The sequence below is a fragment of the Scyliorhinus torazame genome, chromosome 14 (assembly GCF_047496885.1).
Source record: "Scyliorhinus torazame isolate Kashiwa2021f chromosome 14, sScyTor2.1, whole genome shotgun sequence".
NCBI classification, from domain to species: Eukaryota; Metazoa; Chordata; class Chondrichthyes; order Carcharhiniformes; family Scyliorhinidae; genus Scyliorhinus; species Scyliorhinus torazame.
In genome coordinates this window covers 38,290,600-38,317,250 of record NC_092720.1, presented here as the reverse complement: position 1 = coordinate 38,317,250, position 26,651 = coordinate 38,290,600, and the positions used below count along the sequence as shown (strand labels likewise).

General features: G+C 44.2%; 1 protein-coding gene across 1 annotated transcript; it reads left to right on the top strand.

The window, feature by feature from the left end:
- The first annotated feature begins 249 nt into the window (after positions 1 to 249).
- LOC140389653 (thiamine transporter 2-like) lies at positions 250 to 24,359 on the top strand. Its single transcript, XM_072473979.1, has 5 exons — positions 250 to 516; positions 15,183 to 16,008; positions 17,375 to 17,567; positions 19,121 to 19,262; positions 22,744 to 24,359. Exons 1-5 carry the CDS (start codon positions 349 to 351, stop codon positions 22,918 to 22,920), a joined length of 1,506 nt encoding a protein of 501 aa, XP_072330080.1. The 5' UTR covers positions 250 to 348; the 3' UTR covers positions 22,921 to 24,359.
- The last annotated feature ends 2,292 nt before the right edge of the window (positions 24,360 to 26,651 follow it).

Below are 26,651 nucleotides of genomic sequence, written 5' to 3'. Positions count from 1 at the left end.
TCGATTAACTACGTTTTGGAAGAACAGCACAAGTACAAACACAATTTTGCGTCAGGTTTCTCAATTGCAGCTAAATGGGAAACCTGCCCCAGTATCTTTAAACATTTGAAAGAAAAATATCACATTGCGGTTTGAGCTTTTGACTTTATTTTGACCTCTGCAGATCTAAATATTCAGTAACCTATTTCTGTCCTAATTAGGCTGCATTTTGAAATGTGAAGGCAGAAGCATTGAGCATTTAAAGTCCATGTTTAAGTGATAAGGAACTCAGTCAGCTACAGAGCTCCAGCTGTAAACCTGCAGAGTTGGCTTAGGCGGTGAAAGGATTATTAGCTCCTGGCCAGAACAATGTTGTGCTGTACAGGTCCAGGTTGCTGCAACCTAGCAGAAAACAATGGATGGCGTTACCCCACACTGCTTCTGTGTGCTTTCGGATTTTTCTCAATGATGAGACCGTCAGAGCCTTTTTTAACACCTTACCTTGTCGGGCCTGCTAAAAATCTAACGACTGAACAGGTAATTGTCTGAAATATGTCTCGAACGCAAAGAAAGAATATGTTTAGTTGAGCCAGATTTGTCTTTGAGGAACTATAGAATGCTTAGAACCACAGAAAGGATATGGGGAAGAAAGAGGCTATTGAGCCCTCATGCTTCGTCAGCCAAAAACGGGAAAAAGCAAAACTAGCCGCTCATTTTCATCCCTCTTTCCAGCACCTGGCCCATAGCCCTGCTGGTTACCTGATCCAGGTACCTCTGAAATGAGTTGAGCCTCAACCATGAACTTAACTCCTCAACTCCAAGAACCTTGGATGACGAGTGATATGAACCTTGGATGACGAGTGATATGAACCTTGGATGACGAGTGATATTGTAGGCCTCGTCAAAAAGAAAAAGGAGGCATTTGTCAGGGCTAAAAGGCTGGGAACAGACGAAGCCTGTGTGGCATATAAGGAAAGTAGGAAGGAACTTAAGCAAGGAGTCAGGAGGGCTAGAAGGGGTCATGAAAAGTCATTGGCAAATAGGGTTAAGGAAAATCCCAAGGCTTTTTACACGTACATAAAAAGCAAGAGGGTAGCCAGGGAAAGGGTTGGCCCACTGAAGGATAGGCAAGGGAATCTATGTGCGGAGCCAGAGGAAATGGGCGAGGTACTAAATGAATACTTTGCATCAGTATTCACCAAAGAGAAGGAATTGGTAGATGTTGAGTCTGGAGAAGGGGGTGTAGATAGCCTGGGTCACATTGTGATCCAAAAAGACGAGGTGTTGGGTGTCTTAAAAAATATTAAGGTAGATAAGTCCCCAGGGCCTGATGGGATCTACCCCAGAATACTGAAGGAGGCTGGAGAGGAAATTGCTGTGGCCTTGACAGAAATCTTTGGATCCTCGCTGTCTTCAGGGGATGTCCCGGAGGACTGGAGAATAGCCAATGTTGTTCCTCTGTTTAAGAAGGGTAGCAAGGATAATCCCGGGAACTACAGGCCGGTGAGCCTTACTTCAGTGGTAGGGAAATTACTGGAGAGAATTCTTCGAGACAGGATCTACTCCCATTTGGAAGCAAATGGACGTATTAGTGAGAGGCAGCACGGTTTTGTGAAGGGGAGGTCGTGTCTCACTAACTTGATAGAGTTTTTCGAGGAGGTCACTAAGATGATTGATGCAGGTAGGGCAGTAGATGTTGTCTATATGGACTTCAGTAACGCCTTTGACAAGGTCCCTCATGGTAGACTAGTACAAAAGGTGAAGTCACACAGGATCAGGGGTGAACTGGCAAGGTGGATACAGAACTGGCTAGGCCATAGAAGGCAGAGGGTAGCAATGGAGGGATGCTTTTCTAATTGGAGGGCTGTGACCAGTGGTGTTCCACAGGGATCAGTGTTGGGACCTTTGCTGTTTGTAGTATATATAAATGATTTGGAGGAAAATGTAACTGGTCTGATTAGTAAGTTTGCAGACGACACAAAGGTTGGTGGAATTGCGGATAGCGATGAGGACTGTCTGAGGATACAGCAGGATTTAGATTGTCTGGAGACTTGGGCGGAGAGATGGCAGATGGAGTTTAATCCGGACAAATGTGAGGTAATGCATTTTGGAAGGTCTAATGCAGTTAGGGAATATACAGTGAATGGTAGAACCCTCAAGAGTATTGAAAGTCAAAGAGATCTAGGAGTACAGGTCCACAGGTCATTGAAAGGGGCAACACAGGTGGAGAAGGTAGTCAAGAAGGCATACGGCATGCTTGCCTTCATTGGCCGGGGCATTGAGTATAAGAATTGGCAAGTCATGTTGCAGCTGTATAGAACCTTAGTTAGGCCACACTTGGAGTATAGTGTTCAATTCTGGTCGCCACACTACCAGAAGGATGTGGAGGCTTTAGAGAGGGTGCAGAAGAGATTTACCAGAATGTTGCCTGGTATGGAGGGCATAAGCTATGAGGAGCGATTGAATAAACTCGGTTTGTTCTCACTGGAATGAAGGAGGTTGAGGGACGACCTGATAGAGGTATACAAAATTATGAGGGGCATAGACAGAGTGGATAGTCAGAGGCTTTTCCCCAGGGTAGAGGGGTCAATTACTAGGGGGCATAGGTTTAAGGTGAGAGGGGCAAGGTTTAGAGTAGATGTACGAGGCAAGTTTTTTACGCAGAGGGTAGTGGGTGCCTGGAACTCGCTACTGGAGGAGGTAGTAGAAGCAGGGACGATAGGGACATTTAAGGGGCATCTTGACAAATATATGAATAGGATGGGAATAGAAGGATACGGACCCAGGAAGTGTAGAAGATTGTAGTTTAGTCGGGCAGTATGGTCGGCACGGGCTTGGAGGGCCGAAGGGCCTGTTCCTGTGCTGTACATTTCTTTTTTCTTTGTTCTTTGTTCTTGTTAAGCAGTGAATTCCAGATGCTCTGGGTGAAAAGGTTTTTCCTCATGACCCCTTCTAATCCTTCTACCAATCCCATCAAATCCCATGGCAATTGACCCCTTGCCTAGGGGAAACCGGTTTTTCCTGCCGACTCGCCCCTCACAATTAGGTCACGCCTCACCTTCCTCTGGTCTAAGAAAAACAACCCTATCCTATCCATTCTCTCCTCATAGCTGCAATTTCCATGCCCTTGCAACATCCTTGTAAATCTCCTCTGCACTCTCTCCAGAGCAATTATGTCATTCTGTAATGTGGTGACAAAGCTGTACACAAACTTTCAGCTGTGGCCTAACCAGCATTTTATAAAGTTTGTTATGGGTCCGGGTTTACAGAACCCCAAAGTGTTTCATGGAGTTCAACGAACCCACAACTTGCAATAAACTGTGGTGTGGGAAGCACACGGCGTACTCTCCAGGTGTGATACAGCAGAAATGGACAAGTGGTTTTTAAAACAAAACAATGTTTATTCTATGAACTCAAGCTAACCTTTTAAAAACAAACATTGAATATCTTAACACCCATTACTTCAAAGATAACCCCAAAAGACGACAACACTAAATAATCCTTCAAACTGTTCCTTTAAACATCCAAAAGAATTCAAACCTTCAAAAGTAGGAGCACATTAGGTTACATTCAATATATGTATAGTCCTTGGATTGCAGAAATCAACAGACCAGCTCTGTGTTTCTTCCTGCAGCCCACAGCAAAACACTCCCAGCTGCGTTCTCAAAGTGAAACTCAAAAAGCAGAAGTGAGCTCAGCTCCCCCCACCCTCTGACATCACTTCAGCAATATGATCAGCTCCATTTCTTAAAGGTACATTGCTTAAACATCCATTTCTTAAAGGTACTCTCACATGACAAGGTACATCTTTGCATCCATGCTTTTGTATTCAATACTTCACCCAATAAAGGAAAGCATTCCATAAGCTTTCTTTACCACTTTATCCACCTCTCCTGCCATCTTCAGGGAGTTGCACTCTAAGGTATCTTACTTCCTCTGCAAGGGCAGCACGATGGGGCAGTGATTAGCCCTGCTGCCTTACGGCGCCAAGGACTCGGGTTCAATCCCGGTCCCAGGTCACTGCCCATGTGGAGTTTGCACATTCCCCCCATACCTGCGTGGGTCTCACCCCACATCCCAAAGATGTGCAGGGTAGGTGGATTGGCCACACCAAATTGCCCCTTCCAATTAAGAGGCAATTTAGCATGTTCAATCCACCTACCTTGCACATCTTTGGGTTGTGGGGGCGAAACCCATGCAAACATGGGGAGAATGTGCAAACTCCGCACAGACAGTGACCCAGAGCCGGGATCAAACCTGGGACCTCGGCGCCGTGAGACTCCAGTGCTAACCACTGAGCCACCGTGCTGCCCGCCTATCTTTTTCAATTATGCTGAAATGTTTGCAGGCCTACAATCATCTAGTACCTCGCCTGTATCAAGTGAGCATTGGAAAATAATCTCAGCATCTTTTATTTCCTCCATAGAATCTCTACAGAGCAGAAAGAGGCCATTTGGCCCATCGGGTCGGCACCAACCCTCTGAAATAGGACCCTGTTTAGGCCCAGTCCCTCCACCTTATTCTAGGAACCCCATAACCATACTTAACCTGCACACCTTTGGACACTAAGGGACAATTCAGCATGGCCAATCCAACTAACCCGCACATCTTTGGACTGTGGGAGGAAACCGGAGCACCCGCAGGAAACCCATGCGCACATGGGGAGAAAGTGCAAACTCCGCACAGGCAGTGACCTAAGGCCGGAAGTGACCCTAGGTCCCTGGCGCTGTGAGGCAGCAGTGTTAACCACCTGGGATATAATCCGTCTAGCCCTGGTGATTTATTCACTATCAAGGATCTCAGTCCCACCAGTTCTTCTTCTCCTCATTATGTTTAGAGTCATAGAGCTCTACAGCAACAGCATCAATAGGGAAATGGTACTCAACAAACTCTTGGGATTGAGGCAGACAAGTCCCCAGGGCCTGATGGCCTACATCCTGGGATGTCAAAGGAAGTGGCAGCAGCGATAGTAGGCGCGATTCTCCCAGCCCTGCACCGGGCAGGAGAATCGGCGCAACCGCGCTACGCCGCACAATTCTCCGAGGTGCGGAGAATCTCGGTGCGTTTGGCATGTCGCGGTCGCGGGCCGCTGCACACGGCGGGGGCCGCCAATTCTCCGGCCTGGATGGGCCGAGCGGCCGCACGGAAAAAGCAGAGTCCTGCAGGCGCCGTCCACACCTGGTCGCCGCCGGCTGGAACTTTGCGCAAAGGGTCGGGGGGGGTGGCCTGTGGGGGGGGGGGGCCACCGTCCCCGGGGGGGGGGGGGGGGGCACCGATCGGCGGGCCGGTCTCTCCCCCTCCCGGGCCTACTTTGTTGCGTGTCCGGCCCCAGAACCCCCGCACCATGTTACGTCGGGGCTGGAGCGTTCAGTAAGGCCACCGCGCATGCGCACTTCCAGTGTGCGCCAGGAAGTAAGGCTGGAGCGCTGCTGGTCCCCAGTGGGGGACAGAATCGCTACTGCCCGTGCCCATTTCACGCCGTCGTGAAACGCGACAGTGTTCTCGATGGCGCAGACACTCTGTTCCGTGATCGGAGAATCGCCCCCAGTGGGTTTATTAGTTATGATATTCCAAAATTCCATGGACACGGGAAAGGTTCCAGAAGATCGCAAAATGCTAACGTAATGCCCTTATTCAAAAAGGGAGGGAAGCAGATTATAGAAAATTACAGATCAGTTAGTTTAACATCTGTTGTCGGAAAATTGTTACAATCAATTATCAAGGACGTAATATCAGGACATTTGGAAAGCCAAAGGACTATCCATCAGAGTCAACATGGTTTTATGAAGGGCAAATCATGTTTGACTAATTTGCTTGAGTTCTTCAAAGATGTAACAAGCAAAGTGGATAATGGGGATCCTGTAGATGTAGTATATCTGGACTTCTGGAAGGTGTTTGATAAGGTGCCGCACAGGTTAATTCACAAGGTGAGATCACATGGGATTAGGGGTAACTTATTAGCTTGGATAGAAGACTGGCTGACGGACTGGAGACAGAGAGTCGGGATAAAGGGCAGAGCACGATGGCACAGTGGTTAGCACTGGGACTACGGCGCTGAGGACCCGGGTTCGAGTCTCGGCCCTGGGTCACTGTCCATGTGGAGTCTGCACATTCTCCCCGTGTTTACATGGGTTTCACCCCCACAACATAAAGATGTGCTGGTTAGGTGGATTGGCCACGCTAGATTGCCCCTTAATTGGAAAAAAATAACTGGGTACTCTAAATTATTTTTTTTTTAAAGAGAGTTGGGATAAATAGGTATTTTTCTGGATGGCAAGATGTAACTAGTGGGGCGCCAAAGGGTTTGGTCCTTGGGCCCCAGCTATTTGCAATCTATATTAGATAGAGGGATAGAAGATTCAATCGCAAATTTGCAGATGACACAAAAATAGGTGGGACAGTAAGTTGCAATGAGGAAATAAGAACCTTACAAATGATATAGATAGGTTAGGAGAGTGGGCCAAAATGTGGCAGATGGAGTTTAACATAGATAAGTGTGAAATCATGCATTTTCGTCAAAAAAACAGAAAGGCAACTTATTCTCTTCATAATTAAAATTCCCCAGCCCAGACAACATCCTGGTAAATCTCCTCTGCACCCTTTCCAGTGCTATCATATCCCTCCTATAATGTGGATTCCAGAATTGCACACAACCCTCTGGTTGTGGCCTAACGAACATTTTATACAGTTCCAGCATAACCTCCCTGCTCTTAAACTCTATACCTTGGCTAATAAAGGCAAGTATACCATATGCCTTCTTAGCCACTGTATTCACCTGCCTTGCTATCTTAAGGGACCAGTTTACATGTACACCAAGACCCTCTGACCCTCAGTGTTTCCTCTCCTGCCCTTTATCACGTCTTCCCTTGTCTTGTATGTCCTGCCTAAATGCATCACCTCACATTTATTCGGATTTCATTCTAGTTGCCACCGATTAGCCCATCTGACAAGTCCATCTAATATAGCTTATTGTATCTAAAATTTCATACTCCTCTAACTAGTAACTGCACCATCCTCTCCATGGTGAAGGCACAGAGAAAGTACTCATTGAGAACCCTGCCCATACTTTCAGCATCAACCCACAACTTACCATGCACATCCCTGAGAGGCCCTACTGTTTCCTAAGTTATTCTCTTGCTCTTAATGTGCTGGTAAAACACATTTGGGTTTTCTTTCATCTTATCTGCCAATTTTCATATCCTCTTTTTGCTTTCCTAATTTCCTTTTTACTTCACCCCTGTACGTCTATATTCATAGAGTAATAGAATCATAGATGTTTACAGCATGGAACAGGCCACTTGGCCCAGCTTGTCCATACCGCCCAGTTTATTTCACTAAGTTAGTCCCACTTGCCCGCATTTGGCCCAGATCCCATTATACCCACCCTGCCCATGTAACTGTCCAACTGTTTTATAAAAGGAAAAAATTATACCCGCCTCTACCACTGCCTCTGGCAGCTCATTCCAGATGCTTACCACCCTCTGTGTGAAGAAATTTCTCCTCTGGTCTTTTTTGTATCTCTCCCCTCTCACCTTAAACCTATGTCCTCTAGTTCCAGTCTCCTCTACCTTTGGGAAAAGATGTTGAGCATCTACCTTATCTATGCCCCTCATTATTTTATAAATCTCTATAAGATCAGCCCTAATCCTCCTACGCTCCAGGGAAAAAAGTCCCAGCCTTTCCTTATAGCTCCTCTAGGCTTTCTACAGAATTATGCTTTTGTGACTGTCAAAAGCTTTCTTTTCTGTTTTATCTTACCCTGTAAGTTTCTGGATAAACAACAGTAGTTGAAGTCTCCCGCTATTACTATTTTTGCACTCAGAAATCTGCCTCCATATTTGCTCTTCTGACACTCTTCTACTATTTGGGGGTCTATAGTAGAGGCCTGAGAGTGTGGCAGCCCCATTTTATTTCTGAACTCAACCCATATGGCCTCATATGATGCTTAATTTAGTATATCATCTCTCCTCGCAGCTGTATTTGATTCTTTAACCAATAATGATACACCCCCACCTTTTTTATCCCCTTCTGTAACATGCCTGAAAACTCACCCCCAGCAACATCAACATTGAATAACTGGGACGTAGAGAGGTAAGTCACTCCCCCTTTTTATGATCCCAGAAGGGCACGGGAGGGGGGGGAAAGACAAAGGGGGATCAATCCGGGAGGCGGGTTAGCCCAGGAAGAGGGGGGGGGAGAGGGATGTCTGGGAGGGAGGGGGGTCAGACCAGAAGGAAGATTTTTGGGTCGTAAAAGTCCACATGCTCCTCTGGCGACAGCACTTAGCCGCTGAAACGGAGAATCCAGCCCATTGCATTTACATATATACCTTTTAATACTGCCAAATTTTTGTGTTGCACACTTTTTAACCTGTGCTGCTCCTGTCTTTCAGTCACTCACTGATTTTCTATCTCCCATTTCCTGCTCTGAATTTGCCGTCAGGTTTCCATTCCCTTGCCAATCAACACCGCCAGCAAATCTCCCCGCAAGGAGATTCATCCCAGTTCTGTTCAGATTTGTTTTTTTATTTGCATGTTAGAGAAGGGGATAAAAAAAGGTGGGGGCATATCATTATTGGTTAGAGAAGCAATTACAGCTGTGAGGAGAGATGATATACTAAATGAAGCATCACATGAGGCCATAATGGTTGAGTTCAGAAATAAAAGTAGAATTTACTGCCCATCCCTGAGGGCATTTCGGAGTCAACCACATGTAGACCAGACCCGGTAAGGACAACAGATTTCCTTCCCTAAAGGACATTACTGAACCAGATGGGTTTTTACAACAATCCATTCATGGTCACCTTTCGGCTTTTAATTGAATTAAAATTTCACCATCTGCCTTGCGGGATTCAAACCCAGGTCCCCAGAACTTGACTCTGGGTCTCTGGATTACTAGTCCAGAGACAATAGCACTATGCCACTATCAAATGAAAAGAGTCCTTGCTTCAGATGGTGAGTTCTTTAGTGCACTTTCTTCACAGTATAAGTGTGGATTAAAGTCTCTGGTCTACAGCCCATAATGATCGTCCTTGCAGTTAGCAAAATCTTAATCACAGCTTTTCCAGGAGAGACCCTTGCACATCAGCCTGCAGTTCTACAGAGAGAGTTACCAGATTTTGGATTCTGCTTGCACAGCCTTTTCTGCAGAGCGAGTTGGTTCCCACGGCGACCTTTTGGTGAGAATTAGCTGGTTATTTCTGGAGAAAACAGAGTGAAAAAAGAAAGGTTTTCTCCCTTAGCTACCAAAGCGAAACTGAAAGTTCTTTAGGTCTCTGAACCATTTCAGTGGGATCAGATCCAATCACCACATGTTACCGGGCAAAGCACAGCCTTTTGCTCCAATTCGTTGGCCTTCAGCCACATCAATCAAACGAGTTAGCGCTGATCTGTCCTGCTACTGCAATCTTCTGCTTGAATTAAAGGCATAGGCCACTTTGCCTTAAAGTCACAGGTCCATTAAACGTCCATGGATCAAAAATGTTACAGCAAAAACAAAAGAAAGGGGAAACAAGGGAATAAGCAGGAACAAACAGGAATGACCTTTACAACTCACCCTGGTGAGGTTCAGGATTGGCTGGATTGTAGATTTTGGGGTGTGCTGGAGGTCCTGGAGGTACCGATTCCTGCTGTCAGAATATGCTGGGCTAGGCAGGTTCAGGTTGGTATCCTATTGCCCCTCGAAGCTTGGGATGTCCCTTCTTAACGGCACTTGTTTGGGACATCCTGAGGCTGGGTTTTGCTTCAGAGACCTTCGATTAAGCCAAGTCCTGTTGGTTGATAACTTGTTGCCCTCCCTAATGGTCGGGGCGCTTTCTTGTTTGAATGAGCAGCTTATTCTCTTTTTCATTAATGGGTGATTGACATGTGCTGGGAAAACACAGACCCATGGTGGGGTCCTGATCCTTTGTTATCCTGTGATCCACTCCTGGTAGTTCTAGTACTCCTTCCTTTCTGTTTTATCTTGGGAGGTGTTGACGACACTGACCATAATCCATACATGTTGCTGTTGGTCCTCTCTGTATAAATGTATGGAATGGTGTTGGTTCTGTGCTGGGCCTGAGACTTGGGTTATGTTGCATTGTGTGATATATATGTAACACCCTTTTAAAACTGGGGCTCTCGAGTACTTTTGTTGTATGTTTCCTTTTTTTTAAGGGGTGGGTATAAATAATCCGTGATTGGTTCCTGCATGGGTAAAGGTGGATCTGGTATCCAAGGTGCGGAGGTTGAGGTGTGTCGTTTATGCCTTTTGCTCTGCTGGAGTTGAGGGAGATGTATATTGTGCGCATCCGAACATGGTGTGAAAAACTTATCCTGAGCTCTAGTGGCAATTGCAAACAATTGCTGCGTGGGAAGTTGTTCCATCATTTTACCATGTTTTCAGGCCTTGTCCTGTTTCTCCCTTAGTCTCAGGTTGGGCATCAGGTTATGTCTAATGATTGTATCAAGCTCGTTAAACTGTGTCCATGTATATTGAGCCGTTTTGTTTGCTTGTAGTGCTGTATTATTTTTGTGGTTTTGTTCAATAGTTTGTTAAAATGTAAAATCTTAATAAATATACTTTTTTTTTAAAAAGGTCTGTCTGTCTCAGCCATCAACATACTTAAAGACCCAACCTTCACAGCCCCTCCCAGTAAAGAATTCCACAGATTTACTATCTTCTGAGAGAAGACATTCCTCCTCATCGACCCCTTACTCTAAGATCATGCCCTCTGGTCCTAGACTCACCCACAAGGGGAAATAACTTCTCAGCATCTACCATGTCAAGCTCTGAGAATTCTATGTGTCTCAATAAGATCACCTCTCATTCTTCTAAACTCCAATGAGTGCAGGCCCCAACCTACTCAACCTCTCTCCATACCTGGGATGAACATAGAATTTAGAGTGCAGAAGGAGACCATTCGGCCCATCGAGTCTATACCGGCCATTGGAAAGAGCACCCCACCCAAACCCACACCTCCACCCTATCTCAATAACTCCACCCATCCTTTTTGGACACTGAGGGCAATTTAGCATGGCCAATCCACCTAACCTGCACATCTTTGAACTGTGGGAGGAAACCGGAGCACCCGGAGGAAGCCCACGCATACATGGGGAGAACGTGCAGACTCTGCACAGACAGTGACCCAAGCCGGGAATCGAACCTGGGACCCAGGAGCTGTGAAGCAACTGTGCTAACCACTGAGACTTGGGTTATATTGCATTGTGTGATATATATGTAACACCCTTTTAAAACTGGGGCTCAGAACATAGTGAACCTTCTCTGGACTGCCTCCAATTCCAGTACATTCTTTCTTAGATAAGATCAAAACTGTTTGTAGTATTCCAGGTGTGGTCTAACTAGTGCCTTGTATACTTTTAGCAAGACTTCCCTATTTTTATTTTCCATTCCCTTTGAAACATTCCACTTGCCTTCCCAATTACCTGTTGAACTTGCATGCTAGCTTTTCGTGATTTATGCTCTCTGTACTGCAGCTTTCTGCAGTCTTTCTCCATTTAAATAATATTCAGCTCCTGTATTCTTCCTAGCAAAGTGCATAACTTCACATTTTTCGACATATTCCACCTGCCAATGTCTCGCCCACTCATTTAATCTGCCTAGATCCCTCTGTAGATTCTTTGTCATCCTCACCACTTGCCTTCCCATCTATTTTGTGTAATCTTCAAACTTGACGATATGACATTTACTTCTCTCATCCAAGTCCTTCAAATATATTGTAAATAATTGTGGCCCCGGGACTAATCCCTGTGACACTCCACTAGTTGCAGGTTGCCATCCTGAAAATTCCCTACCTTATCCCAACTGTCTTGTCTTCTATTAGTTAGCCAATCCTATTATCCATACTAATATAATACCCCAAACACCATTGTCTCTTATCGTATTTTTAAAAAAATATATAAATTTAGAGTACCCAATTCATTTTTTCCAATTAAGGGGCAATTTTAGTGTGGCCAATCCACCTACCCTGCACATCTTTGGGTTGTGGGGCCGAAACACACGCAAACACGGGGAGAATGTGCAAACTCCAGTCTCTTATCTTATTAAGTGTGGTTGGTATCTTATCAAATGCTTTTTGGAAATCCAAGTATATTACATTTACTGGTTCCCCTTTATCGATCCTGCTCATTATCATTTCAAATAAAACAAATAAATTTTGCAGGCATGATTTTCCATTCTTGAAGTCATGTTGACTCTGCTTGATTATATTATCTATTTCTAAATGCTCTGCTATTACATCCTTTATGATGGATTCTTAACATTTTCCCAATGACAGATGTTACGCTAACAGACCTATAGTTTAATTTGTCTCCCTCCCTTTTTGAATGGGCAGTTACATTGGCAGTTTTGCAATCCACTAGAACTTTTCCAGAATTTAAGGATTTTTGGAAGATTACTACCATTGCATCCACTATCTCTGTAGCTACTCCATTTAATATCCTAGGATGTAACTCATCAGATACAGGGGGCTGGATTCTCCGTCCCGCCGCTCCAGATTTCTGGTTCAGCATACTGGCAGGATGCTCCATTTCGCCAGCTGGTCAACGGGGTTTCCCATTGTGGGGCAGCCCACGCCGTCGGGAAACCCCTGGGCTGCCGGCAAAACGGAGCATCCCGACAGCGGAGAATCCAGACCCAGATCTCCTCCCTCCTACACTGACTTTCGGCACCACCGGCGATTCTCCGGGCCTTGATGGGTTGAGTGCCCGCCGAGTTCAGGCGAGTCCCGCAGGCGTGGGTTACATGTGGTCCCACATGGCGGGACCTCGGAGCTCTGCCTGCGGGGCCGGTCCTGGAGGGGGTGGGGGGTGGGGGATCCGACCCCGGGGGGGGGGGGCCTCCATGGTGGCCAGGCCCGCGATCAGAGCCTACCAAACAGCGGGCGGGCTGATTCCGTGGGGGCCTATGTTCCTCCACACCAGGCCCCTGTAGGGCTCCGCCATATTGCCCGGGAGCCGTTGCAGAGACGGGAACCCACACGCATGTGTGAACCCGCGCCGGCCATAGTGCACATGCGCGGACTCGCACCGGCAGTAGCGCACATGCTGGAGCAGCGAAGACCACTCCGGCGCCGACCTAATCCCCTAGGAAGAGGCGAATACTTGATAATCGAGGACCGTTGACGCCGGAGTGGTTCGCGCCGCTTTTCACGCCAGCAACAGAACTTGGCCGGGGGATTGGAGAATCCCGGCCCATATGTTTAATTGGTCAATTTTTCTATTTATATGCTCACTTGCATAGTGAGATTTTGGCATTACATAATTCTGACATTACTGCTTTAGAGGTCCTGCTTTTCAATCTCCTTTATAGCTTCCTAAAATCTGGATCAGGACCTCATCCCTTTCCTACCCAAGTCATTGGTGCCAACCTGGACCATGACCTCTGGCTGAAAACCCTCCCCCAGAAGAATGTCCTGCAAGCATTCTGTGACACCCTTCGCCCTGGAACCAGGGATGCAACATACCATCCTGCAGTCATGTCTGCCACCGCTGAAATGCCTGTCTATTACCCTAACAACTCCCATATCACTTCTCTTCCTTTCATCTTCCCCATTCATGGGCAGCACGGTAGCATAGTGGTTAGCACAGTTGCTTCGCAGCTCCAGGGTCCCAGCTTCGATTCCCGGCTTGGGTCACTGTCTGTGCGGAGTCTGCACGTTCTCCCCATGTTTGCGTGGGTTTCCTCTGGGTGCTCCGGTTTCCTCCCACAGTTCAAAGATGTGCAGGTTAGGTGGATTGGCCATGATAAATTATCCTTTGTGACCAACAAAGGTTAGGCGGGGTTATGGGGATAGGGTGGAGGCGTGGACTTAAGTGGGGTTCTCTTTCCAAGGGACGGTGCAGTCCTGACAGGCTAAATGGCCTCCTTCTGCACTGTAAATTCTATGATCTTTTCATTATAACAAACAAACCCATAAACTACACCCAGCCCAACATTCCCCCAAACCCCTTTCCCCCAAAAAGAAAACAAAACCATAGCAAACCTTTAACCCAACTGCTGGATTGGTCTTTGCTCTTTGTTCTATAAGAGGACAAACTCTTTCTCCTCCCACTAACCGCTGATGGTAACCAACTCCCTAAAAGAGATGAAAGGCTACCACCTCGAGTAGAGCCCTTCCACAGATCCTCTCAAGGTATACTTAATCTACTCCGGGTGTAGAAATCCCCCCAACCAAGCCGAAGACTTAGGCGGTACCTGGGACCTCCAACCAAATAGAATTTGCCTCTGGACTATTAGCGAGGCGAAGGCTAAGACATATCCATTCTCGGCCCCATCTGCAGCCTCGGTGAGTCAGACACTTCAAAAGATGACCACCAACAGGCACGGCTCCAACTGAATACCCAAAAAGGAAAGAAGTAAAGACTTGCATTTATGAAATGCCTTTCATGACCACCCGACATCTCCAAGCACTCTCCAGCCAATGAAGAACCTTTAAAGTGCATTCACTGCTGCATCGTAGGAAACAAGACAGCCAACGTGTACATAGCAAGCTCCCATAGACAGCAATGTGTTAATGACTAAATAATCTGTTTTCATTATGTTAATTGAAGGAAAGATGTTGACCAGGACACTGGGGATAACTCCCCTGCTCTTGGAATAGTGCCATAGGATCTTTTATGTCCACCTGAGAGGGCTGACGGGATTACCACTTAAAGTTTCATCTTAAAAGATGGCACCTCCAACAGTTCAGCATTCTTTCAGCACGGCACTGGAGTATCAGCCTTGACCTTTGTGCTTGCATCCTGAAGTTGGGGGGTGGGGGGGGAGATATTTCTTCACTCAAATGGTTGCGAATCTTTAGAATTCTATAAACCGCTATATAACTGTACACGTATGCTCATTGAAAGTTGCCTGATTGATTCTCACATACATAGATAACACTGTTAGATAAATACATAAATAACACTTTAGCCTCACTGTTACTTCTTTTGCTAAATCTACCCTAACATTCATGATGAACCATGTCTCCCAAGAGGAACGAATAGCACAAATCACCTCTGAATTCCATTTTGTTGGTATTATTTTTGAGATGATAAGCAACAGAGCAGGAGAATTATTTTTTTTAAAACATATTTTATATTATTTCTGACACTAAACTGAATCTGAGGACTTGTCACAGAATTTTAGTCCTATGTTTCAGTTTGTTGTTATTTTTTACTGCCTTAATGTAGCACTAAATTTATTTTCTCATTCACTTTCAGGTTACTAATGAAATATTTCCAGTTTGGACATACTCTTACTTGGCGATGCTATTTCCTGTCTTCTTGGTCACAGATTATCTAAGATATAAACCTATCATAGCTTTACAGGGAATTAGCTTTATTATCACTTGGCTAATGCTCCTGTTTGCACAAGGAGTCCTGGCCATGCAGTTTTTAGAATTCGTCTTTGGCATCGCATCTGCCACTGAAGTGGCATATTACTCCTATATTTACAGTGTTGTTAGTTCTGAGCACTATCAAAAAGTCACCAGTTACTGTCGGAGCGTCACTTTAGTTGCATACACACTGGCTTCCATTCTGGGACAGGTTTTAGTCTCTGTTTGGAGTGTCCCTTATTTCTATCTGAATGTGATTGCACTGGTTTCAGTGTCTGTAGCTTTCCTTTCTTCCATTCCCCTGCCAATGCCCCGGACAAGCATGCTTTTCCACAGGAAAGAGACTGAAAAGATCCAGGTTCCCCCGTCAACTGAAGATGTCAAGCCAAAATCTGAAAATAGTAGTCCCCAAAACAATCCTGATGGAGAAAACTGCTCACAGTTACCTGTCACGTCAGATAGAAATGTCTACACTCTGGCGAAGGCAACAGAGCAAAATAATGCAAAGAATGTCCTCCTTAAACTGTGGTCTGACTTCATAAAGTGTTACTCCTCGCCACAAATCTTCTACTGGTCTATCTGGTGGGCTTTGGCCAGCTGTGGATATTATCAAGTTACAAATTACATACAAGTGCTGTGGGATCACGTTGAACCATCCCAAAATGCTACAGTGTATAATGGTGGTGTGGAAGCAGTGTCCACCTTTATGAGTAAGTTCAGTTAGAATTTTCATCCAATTTATCGTCAGCAAATATGCCTGATGTCATCATAAATGGAAAGACTGAGAGATTTTTTTGATGAAGCACTAATAGACAGAACCAGTTAACATCCTAGGAAAGACCAACATCAGGTAGACCCCACACAATACCTGCAGCAATACTAGATGAAGGTTCCACTAGGAGAGTGCTGCTCGAGTACCAGTTAAGTGCCAGGCACATGGCAAATGAGTTACACCATCCGCCAGAATTGAATAAGAAAAGCATCCACAGTTAGCCAGAGTACACACAGCAATACAAAAAGTCACAAGTTTTTTTACACCAGTGCATCCAGCAAGATTCAACAATAAATCTAGAAAGAACTTCAACAATTTAAAGAAATAAGAATTAATTGATCTTTGAATGTTTTGTTGTTCTGTGAGCATTTCACTGAAGACTAAAACAAAGTACAGTTACAACTAGAGCTGAGTTTGAATGAGTTTTCGAGTGCAAGATTAGTTGATGACTACATTTTGCGATTCCACCACTCCACTTTATGCTTCTATTTCTCCTCCTGCTTCCACTATTATGTGCTCCTAAATGTTAAGCACTTGAAAATGAAATGAAATGAAAATGAAAATCGCTTATTGTCACGAGTAGGCTTCAATGAAGTTACTGTGAAAAGCCCCTAGTCGCCACATTCCGGCACCTGTTCGGGGAGGCTGGTACGGGAAGATGTATTTCCCGGAACTATGCACTTTAAGATGTACTTCCTGCATCTGAAAAAAACAAGCTGTTGGACAGTTGTACGTTTTATTTCAAGAACTAGTGTAGCATTTGATTTGGGTGGCATTATTCTAATACAAGACCAGTTAACCTGCTCAAGTCCATGTAGTAAAAACAGTCATACTTCCAGATCAGTAGTGCATAGTTAACCCGATGTGTGACAAGAGGAGCATTAGTTTGTGAAAAAAGCATAATTAAAACATTATGAGGCCAGCCTATAGCTTTGAACGTTTGTGCAATAATTAAGCCCCATTCCAATATTAATCAAGAGTAGCCAAGTCACGGTTATGAGTATTCCGCTGTAGAACTTTCTGGTACTGTGCTGAATTAATTATACACAAGTCATAGTTCCGTGTTTACGTGAATGTTGCTTTATCAACTTCATGACAGTTATTTTTACTTATTCCTCCATGGGCCCATCAAATTAATTTCTCAGCTTTTCCGATCAATAATGCTGTTCGTTCGATAATATTTTGTGTTGTTATTTGTAAATTACATGAAAGAGTTCATGATAATGATCACATTAAAGAGTTTGATTATCTATTGCTAATTGCATGACCCCAGAAATTTGAGTTCCTTGTTATTCTAAATCCAGGTGCTGTCACATCCTTTGCTGTGGGCTACATAAAGCTGGATTGGGCAATCTGGGGAGAAATGGCACTAGGTATCTTTTCAACAGTGAACAGCGGTGCATTATTCGCCATTGATCTGTCAGACAATATCTGGATTTGTTACGCTGGTTATGTTGTGTTCAAAGCCACATACATGTTACTGATTACCATAGCAACGTAAGTATAATAGCCTACCTGAAAACAAAAATCAAAACTGAAATAGTATTCTTTTTTTTTAAAGGTAGCATTAAATAAACAAAATTTGGATCAATAAAAACCCTTTAGTGAATTGACTTTTTACTTCTACTGCCCCTCATGAATAACTGCTCGCAAACATACCCAGAGCATGATTGTGGTATTTTTAAAGGATACGCTTGCAGACCTTGATGATACAAACAAGCAAGAGCTTTATTGACAAGGTGTTTACTCAACAAGCTGTTAGGATAGACTGCCCGTGGGGCTGTACGGTGGCGCACTGGTTAGCACTGCTGCCTCACAGCTCCGAGGTCCCAGGTTCGATCCCGGCTCTGGGTCACTGTCCGTGTGGATTTTGCACAATTCACCTAAAGATGTGTAAGGTAGGTGGATTGGCCACGCTAAGAGCCAAATGACCCCTTAATTGGAAAAAATGAATTGTGTACTCTAAATTTATAAAAGAATTAAAACAAAAGGATAGACTGCGCGTTTGCCCACGCAAATGGCCGATGATGTCATCGATATGTCACGTGATCAGACTCTTAAAATGACCTTGTTCCAATTAGGAATAAACATGAATACCTAACATAGGTGTTTGCTGAACTTCATCCTAGAAATTTAAGTGTGTTTAAGTGTGTAGGGTACCAGTATTCTGTGTATTTGTGCCGGTGTGTTTAGGGGACAGGTAACACGTGTGTGGGGTTGGGCATTATGTGTCAGGATTGATCAGTATCATGTATGTGTGAGTGTTTAGGGGATACCAGGATCCAGACCTGAGGTGCGAACTGTTGGCCTCACACACGTAGTTTTACAAGTTATCAGAAGGTGAGTCACGGGCAGCACGGTAGCACAAGTGATTAGCACTGTGGCTTCACAGCGCCAGGGTCCCAGGTTCGATTCCCCGCTGGGTCACTGTCTGTGCGGAGTCTGCACGTTCTCCCAGTGTCTGCGTGGGTTTCCTCCGGGTGCTCCGGTTTCCTCCCACAGTCCAAAGACATACAGGTTAGGTGGATTGGTCATGATAAATTGCCCTGAGTGACCTAAAAAGGTTAAGAGGGGTTATTGGGTTACGGGGATAAGGTGGAAATGAGGGCTTAAGTGGGTCGGTGCAGACTCGATGGGCCGAATGGCCTCCTTCTGCATTGCATGTTCTATGTTCTATGAGTCGCAGCACTATGTCTGAGAGTGTAGAGGAGTTGGAATCCACTTGGTGTATTGTGATACCACAAGGCACAGTGGCTGATTTCACCGCTTTCTTAAATTTGGAGATTGAGAATTACTTTTGACAAAATCTTACCCTAAATCCAACATCTTTATTGGAAATTTTAAACAAAACAGTTTCAATGAGGAGCTTGCCAATGGCATGTAAATGAGATTTGGGTCTCAAAATGGCTCGGGCAACATGGAGTTTACAATGGGCAGATGGTGAGTGAACACCTTGCACACCAAATTTTAAAATAGTCTTTTGCACCCTTTGTTAAATATGAATATTTGAAACAATGTTCAAAGTCTAACCAGTTATTTTCTTCATCAAGATTTCAAATAGCAGCTAACCTGAGCATGGAGCGTTACGCACTTTTATTTGGAGTAAATACCTTTGTAGCTCTCTTACTTCAGACCATTATGACGGTTATTGTAGTTGATTCAAGAGGCCTTGGATTGGATATTATCACCCAGGTGAGTTCAAGACTAAATTTGGCAAATGATTTGCATCAATATGAGATTTGCAAAAGGATAATATGGTTGATTTATCAAGAGATTATTTACCAACAATTTATTAATTCTGTTTTTAAGCATTTGTGATTTATTTGACAACGTTGGACCTCTCAAAAGCCTTTGAGAGAATCTGATGCTATTGTTATGGGCCAGGGTTTAGAGAACCCCAAAGTGCATCATGGAGTTCACCTGACCCACAGTTTTTAATAGATTGTGGTATGGGGAGCACACGGCCCACTCTACAGGTGTGGTACAACAGAAATGGAAAAGTATTTTTTAAAGCAAAACAATGTTTATTCTATGAACTCAAGTTAACCTTTTTAAAACATACAGTGAACATCTTAGCAACCATCAGTTCAAATACAACCCCCAAAGAATACAAGTAATCCTTAATAACTTCCCAAACAACATCCAGAAGACAAAAGAAACACCTTTTAACAGACGCATATTAGGTTTACATTCACTACTGAGAACATTTATAATTCTGAATTCACCAAATGATCAAGAGATAGTCTTTTCATGACAGAGAGGTCAACAGTACACCTGCTCTGTCTGGTTTCAGCTCCAACACTGAAAACAAAACTAAAACACACCCTGAAGCAAACAGCCTAATACAAAAGTAAAAAGCTGACAGACAGACCAGCTCCACTCACACTCTGACATCACTGCAGTAATAAACACCCATTTCTTGAAGGTACATTTTTTAAACACCCATTTCTTGAAGGTACATTTCTTAAACACCCATTTCTGAAAGATACTCTCACATGACGCTATGCGTGTCTAAACATGGTAACCAGGATATACCACCCATGTTCTCAGCCCAAATAGAAATGATTGGGAGGAAAACTGTAGGTTGAAGGGCATGAAGTGGAAAATCCCGTCCATCGTCATTGTATTAGCACACAACAAGGTTACTTTTGTGGCTTCCAATGTGGCATCAACTTGCTCAACCTCGGCTTTCGTTAAAGGTCCTGACTTCTTTCTCATCAATTCATTGATTTTTCACAGCTCCATTATCTCTTCCAAATTTCTTTCTCCATATTAATGACCTCTTCCACGCTCAACCAATCCTTTAACTGATTCCACCATCAATGTCCTTCAGATTACATGCCTTCAATACGTCATCGGTGTTAGCTGCCCTGCGATTTGAGCATGATGTCCACTCAGGGTCATGGGTTTCTGCCACGGGTCTTCATGTGACCGGACAGGCCAATTCTCGACCTGCACTTCTTTGAGCACATGGGGCAATCATCCCATGAGGAAATGGGATCTGGAGTGCAGGATTTGCTTCCTTTTCCTGCCTTATCCGTTTCTACTCTGCCTCATCATTAAGGTGTTTAAACTCAAAGTATGATGATGCTTGATGGGCATGTCATCATCATTTTGAATGGTTGGTAGCAAGCTCCTCCCAGTCGTGAATGTCATTGCTCTCACACTGCAAGAAGAGCTTCAGAGTGTCTTTGTAATATTTTCTACCTACAATCTTGTAGTGTAATGGTTGAATACCCACATATTCAGTTACAGAGAATTGCACCAAAATTTAAGGCAGCTTTTGCACCAAACCTGGAAAATAGTCGCAAAATTTCCTCCAAAGCTCACTTGCCTACACCAGAATGTATAAACCAAATGGAAATGCAGCACCACTAATAGGGAAAGCAGCAAGTGGATTTCTGGTCTTCTGGCAAGGCACCTTGCTCTATTGTGCTTTCTCCATTAGTATACAGAAGAGAGGAGTGCCCGTTATGGAGACCACCCCAGTTACATAGACATCCTAAACATGTTGTGGGGACAGGTTTGATTAACATGGCTAAATAGGTGGGTGGCATGGTAGCACAGTGGTTAGCACAGTTGCTTCACAGTTCCAGGGACACAGGTTCGATTCCTGCTTGGGCCACTCTCTGTGCGGAGTCTGCACGTTCTCCGCGTGTCTGCGTGAATTTCCTTCGGGTGCTCCATGTGCTGTTAGGTAATTTGAACATTCTGAATTCTCCCTCAGTGTACCCGAACAGGCGCCAGAGTGTGGCGGCTAGGGGATTTACACAGTAACTTCATTGCAGTGTTAATGTAAGCCTACTTGTGACAATAAATATTATCATTATTATTAGTGCACGAATCTCAGTAACAAAAGTATAAGAAAATGATCAGTGATGTTTCATTGTAAAGCTGGCATAATTCAAATTAAATTTCCTTGGCGAAAACTGGTACAGTTCAGCTTTTACGCCGTAGTTACACTGAAAAGTTCCAGGAAATTCCAGGCCAAAATCCAGGCTAAAAGTGTGAGTCTGGTAGCGCTCTTACTTCTGAGTCAGAGGATGATGGGTTCAACAAACCCTTTGCGACATTTGAGTACATGACCTAGATTGATAACTCTGTGCTTTACTGAAACAGAGCTATAAACCTTTGAATGTGCCATCGTTCAGATGAGATGTTAAACCAAGACCCTGTTAACTTTCTCGGGAGGACATAAAATCTTATGGAAGCATTTGAAAAAGGTCAAGGATCCTGGCCAACAGTGTCACCATTGTCAAATAAACCACAGATTATCTCATTGCTGTGTTTAAGATGTTGCTATGTGCAAATTGATCGCCAAATGTCTCTCCGTTAAAACATTTAAGCAGTACCTCACTGGCTGAGCAGCATTATATAAAGGTATACATGCAAGCTCTTTCTTTATCAGCTACCAATTTTGGCAGCTTCATCCTTAGTCTTTTTGCATCTATTAATATTCTCAACCTCAGTATCTTTGAAGCTCTCCGATTTAACATCTACTCTGCTGTTAAAACTGCCTCTGATTTAGTCCCGCGCAGCAAAAATTTCCTTTCCTCTCAACAACATAAAGCTGAAATTTGAATACCACTTCCTCTTCCACCACCTTCACCAAAGTGCCTTACACATCTGGAGGAGATACAAAAGGATTATTTGTGTAGAAAGTGATCTGCTTCTCACCTATAGCTTCCCTCTGTAGTCATTGAATCCATTAATTTTTCTGCCTTGTTCCCTGACTTGCAAGAACATTTTACTAAACATTCTTGCTCCTCGCCGCACTCTCTCCTAACTCACAACTGCGCGTGATGTGAAAACAGTAGACTTCCTTACCTCACTCAGCCTTTCCTTTCTCCTAACATCATCAGGCTTTTAAAACCCCAAATGTGAGGCCACCAAAATAGTACATCCTAAATTACCAATTCCTCTCTTCTCCATTGGGAGTGTCCTGAATGATGGGCCCTGGCTTTTAATCTGGGTTTCACAGTAAAAGAAGACAGAAAAGTAATGTATAGACTGTAATGCTGCAAAAAACAATGAAGCATTAAAGCTTAGCAATAGCAATTCAGAGACTTTAGAACTGACAAGATATTGGCAAATTAATGTCCAGGTTTATACTGAAGGCAATTTATTGCCACATTAACCAGCAGAAAACTAAACGCTTGGTTTTATTTTGCAGTTCCTTATTTATGGGAGTTACTTTGCAGCAATATCAGGGCTTTTCTTCATCAGAGGTGTTTACACTTTGATTCAACATAGACGGAGAAGAAAGAGGAAAATGGAGTCAGAGATCATCAAAGGAAACAACTTATCACCTGAAAGTGAGACAATGTGCAGAAACGTTACGAGGATTTGAAAAAGTCTGAAAACATTAAAATTGACTCTCGTTGCTATAATTCCTTGTCAGAACCTATTGGTCAGAGAGGTGGAATATGTGCCCCAATGTCATTCAATTGGCCAAGATGCATATTTTAGAGGGATGGGAAAGGGCCACTGACCATGTGCCATTGAAATCCGATAAAGCAGAAATCACAAAATGATAATTTAAAAAAATGATTGGGTTCTTCTTGTTTATACCTACCTGACACCCAACAGTGATAAGCAGAAATTTCCCTCAGTTAAATATTGGGAAGATTGATTGTTTTTGGTCCCTGCTCCAAACGCTGTTACCTCGCTACAAACGCCATCCCTCTCAGGCAAGTCTGAAACTCACCTACACCGTTCTTAATCTGGGTGTCATATTTGAATCTGAGATGAACTTCATGCTGTCGCTAAGGCCACCTACTTCCACCTCCGTAACATCACACAACGTGGTCCTATCTCAGCTCGCACTGCTGAAACGTTCATTCTTACCTTTGTTATCCCCAGGTTTGACTATTTTAATGCACTCCTGGCTGGCCTTCCACATTCTACCCTCCATAAACTTGATGCCATCCAAATCTATGTTACCATGTTTCAACTTGCTCCAAGTCCTGTTTCACATATCATCCCCACGCTTGTCAACCTGCATTGGCTCCCAGTCAAGCAAACACCTGGATTGTAAAATTTTCACTCTAATTTCAATTCCCTCCATAGACTTGCCCTCTCGCCCTCTATAATTTCCATCACCCTCCAAGATCATCTAATTCTGGCCTCTTGAACATACCAGTTGTTAATTGCTCCACCATTGGTGGCCATGCCTTCATTGGCCCTGGTCCTAAGCTCTGAAATTACATAGAACATAGAACATACAGTGCTGAAGGAGGCCATTCGGCCCATCACATCTGCACCGACCCACTTAAACTATCACTTCCACCCTATCCCCGTAACCCAATAACCCCTAACCTTTTTGATCACTAAGGGTAATTTATCATGGCCAATCCACCTAACCTGCATGTCTTTGGAATGTGGGAGGAAACCGGAGCACCCGGAGGAAACCCACGCAGACACAGAGAGAACGTGCAGACTCCGCACAGACAGTGACCCAGCGGGGAGTCGAACCTGGGACCCTGGCGCTGTGAAGCCACAGTGGTATCCACTTGTGCTACCGTGCTGCCCTAAATTCCCTCCTCTCTGTCTGTCTACCTCACTTTCCTTCTTTAAAACTCATTCTCTTTGACCAAACCTTTTTGGTCATCTGACCCAACATCATGTGGTTTGGTTTCATATCTTGTTTTACATTGCTTCTGTGAAGAGCTTTGGGACGTTTTATGAGGCTAAAGATTCTATATAAACATATATTGTTGTTATGTATTTTCCTATTTTGCTTTATTAATCAGTTATTATTGTAAATTATTAAAACAGCAAATGCCAAAATTGTGCCTGTGATTTCCTTCATGCCGAATTCTTGGTCTTAGCCAATGTAATCAAGACTGTGGTGGTAATAAAATAAAATACTGCCTCAAAATAAGAATGAAAATGTACGTCAAACGTAAACCACTGAAGATGGAATTAACAAGACAAAAAATCATGTTTCAAGTCAATGACCTATTATTAGAACTGGAAAAGGTTAGAAATATAACAGGTTTCGAGCAAGGACAGAGGCAGGGGAAAAGGGGAAAAGAAGAAAATGGAAGAGCTTTGCGGTGGTGGAAGGCAGAGATTAAATGACAAAATGAATATTTCTCAGATACTGAAGTAGTCCATCTCCCGTGCATTCAGCAAGACCTGAACAACATTGAGAAGCGCGTTGATGAGTGATGAGTAATATTTGGCCACAAAAGTGCCAGATGATGACCAACTACAACAAGAGAGAACCTAGCCATCTCACCTTGATATTCAATGGCATTGCCATCCTTGAATATCCCACTATCAACATCCTGAGTTTTACCATTGACCAGAAACTGAACTGGATGAGCTGTTGATATAAAGTACATGATGTGGAGATGCCGGCGTTGGACTGGGGTGAGCACAGTAAGAAGTTTTACAACACCAGGTTAAAGTCCAACAGGTTTGTTTCGATGTCACTAGCTTTCGGAGCGCTGCTCCTTCCTCAGGTGAATGAAGAGGTATGTTCCAGAAACATATATATAGACAGATTCAAAGATGCCAGACAATGCTTGGAATGCGAGCATTAGCAGGTGATTAAATCTTTACAGATCCAGAGATGGGGTAACCCCAGGTTAAAGAGGTGTGAATTGTGTCAAGCCAGGACAGTTGGTAGGATTTCGCAGGCCACATGGTGGGGGATGAACGTAATGCGACATGAATCCCAGGTCCCGGTTGAGGCTGCACTCATGTGTGTGGAACTTGGCTATAAGCTTCTGCTCGGCGATTCTGCGTTGTCGCGCGTCCTGAAGGCCGCCTTGGAGAACGCTTACCCGGAGATCAGAGGCTGAATGCCCTTGACTGCTGAAGTGTTCCCCGACTGGAAGGGAACGTTCCTGCCTGGTGATTGTCGCACGATGTCCGTTCATTCGTTGTCGCAGCGTCTGCATGGTCTCGCCAATGTACCACGCTTCGGGACATCCTTTCCTGCAGCGTATGAGGTAGACAACGTTGGCCGAGTCGCACGAGTATGTACCGCGTACCTGGTGGGTGGTGTTCTCACGCGTAATGGTGGTATCCATGTCGATGATCTGGCACGTCTTGCAGAGATTGCCATGGCAGGGTTGTGTGGTGTCGTGGTCACTGTTCTGAAGGCTGGGTAGTTTGCTGATATAAAGTACAGCACAGGAAATTAATCTGGACTTCTGGCTCCTCATTGCACAAAACCCATCTAGTGGCAACTTCATCAAAGGCTAAAGGTTAAGAACCAATTCACTAGAATTCAAACATTTGTTTATAATAACAAGCCACAGCCGCTGTTGCAATCAGCAGATAAACACTATAATAATCCCTTCTTTCACCTATCTCAGTGCTTAACCATAATAAAGTGATGAAAAAAATAGTCTTAATAGCTTTACTCACTTTGTACCACCAAGCTAATCATTATAACATATATGACATATTACTGCTGTTTGCACAAGTCGACTTTCTCCTGTTACTGAACTTCAGACTCTGGACTCTGATTATAGAATGGCGCAGAAGGAAGGCATTTGGCTTGTTGTGTCTGTGTCAGTCCTCTGAAAGAGCAACTCAGCAAGTCCAACTTCCTGCTCTTTCCCCATTGTCCTGCATGGTTTTCTCGTTGGTTGCTTATCTAATTCTCCGATGAAAGTTACAATTGAATCTGCCTCCATCACCCTCACAGGCAATGCATTCCACATCCCAACCACCCACTGCATAAACTCTCCTGTCTCCTTCACTTCCTGTTATCTAGTCACCACCTATCTTTTCTCCCTTTACAATTCCTATACAATCCCTGCTTCTTCCTTTCCTGTCGTCACCACCCCATGCGTGAATCTTTCTTGGATGAGCCCACAGCTCATGGAGAGAACCTGTGTAGTCATATTGAAAGCAATAAGTCCAAATGTTCTATCCTCCTTTTCACCAATCATCCTGAATAATATGCTACTGGGAGCCAATTGTGCCCAAATCCACCATAACCAGCTCTGAAGGAGAGTCATAGAGACTTGAAATGTTAATTCTGTTTCTTGCTCCACAGATGCCGCCAGACCGGCTGGGTTTTTGCGGCATTTTCTGTTGTTATTTCAGATTTCCAGCATC

Coding starts and splice junctions, on each gene's coding strand:
- LOC140389653 (XM_072473979.1), top strand. CDS start 349: ATGTTGTGCTGTACAGGTCCAGGTTGCTGCAACCTAGCAGAAAACAAT. Junction 517..15,182: donor AAAATCTAACGACTGAACAG/GTAATTGTCTGA, acceptor ATTCACTTTCAG/GTTACTAATGAAATATTTCC. Junction 16,009..17,374: donor AGCAGTGTCCACCTTTATGA/GTAAGTTCAGTT, acceptor TTCTAAATCCAG/GTGCTGTCACATCCTTTGCT.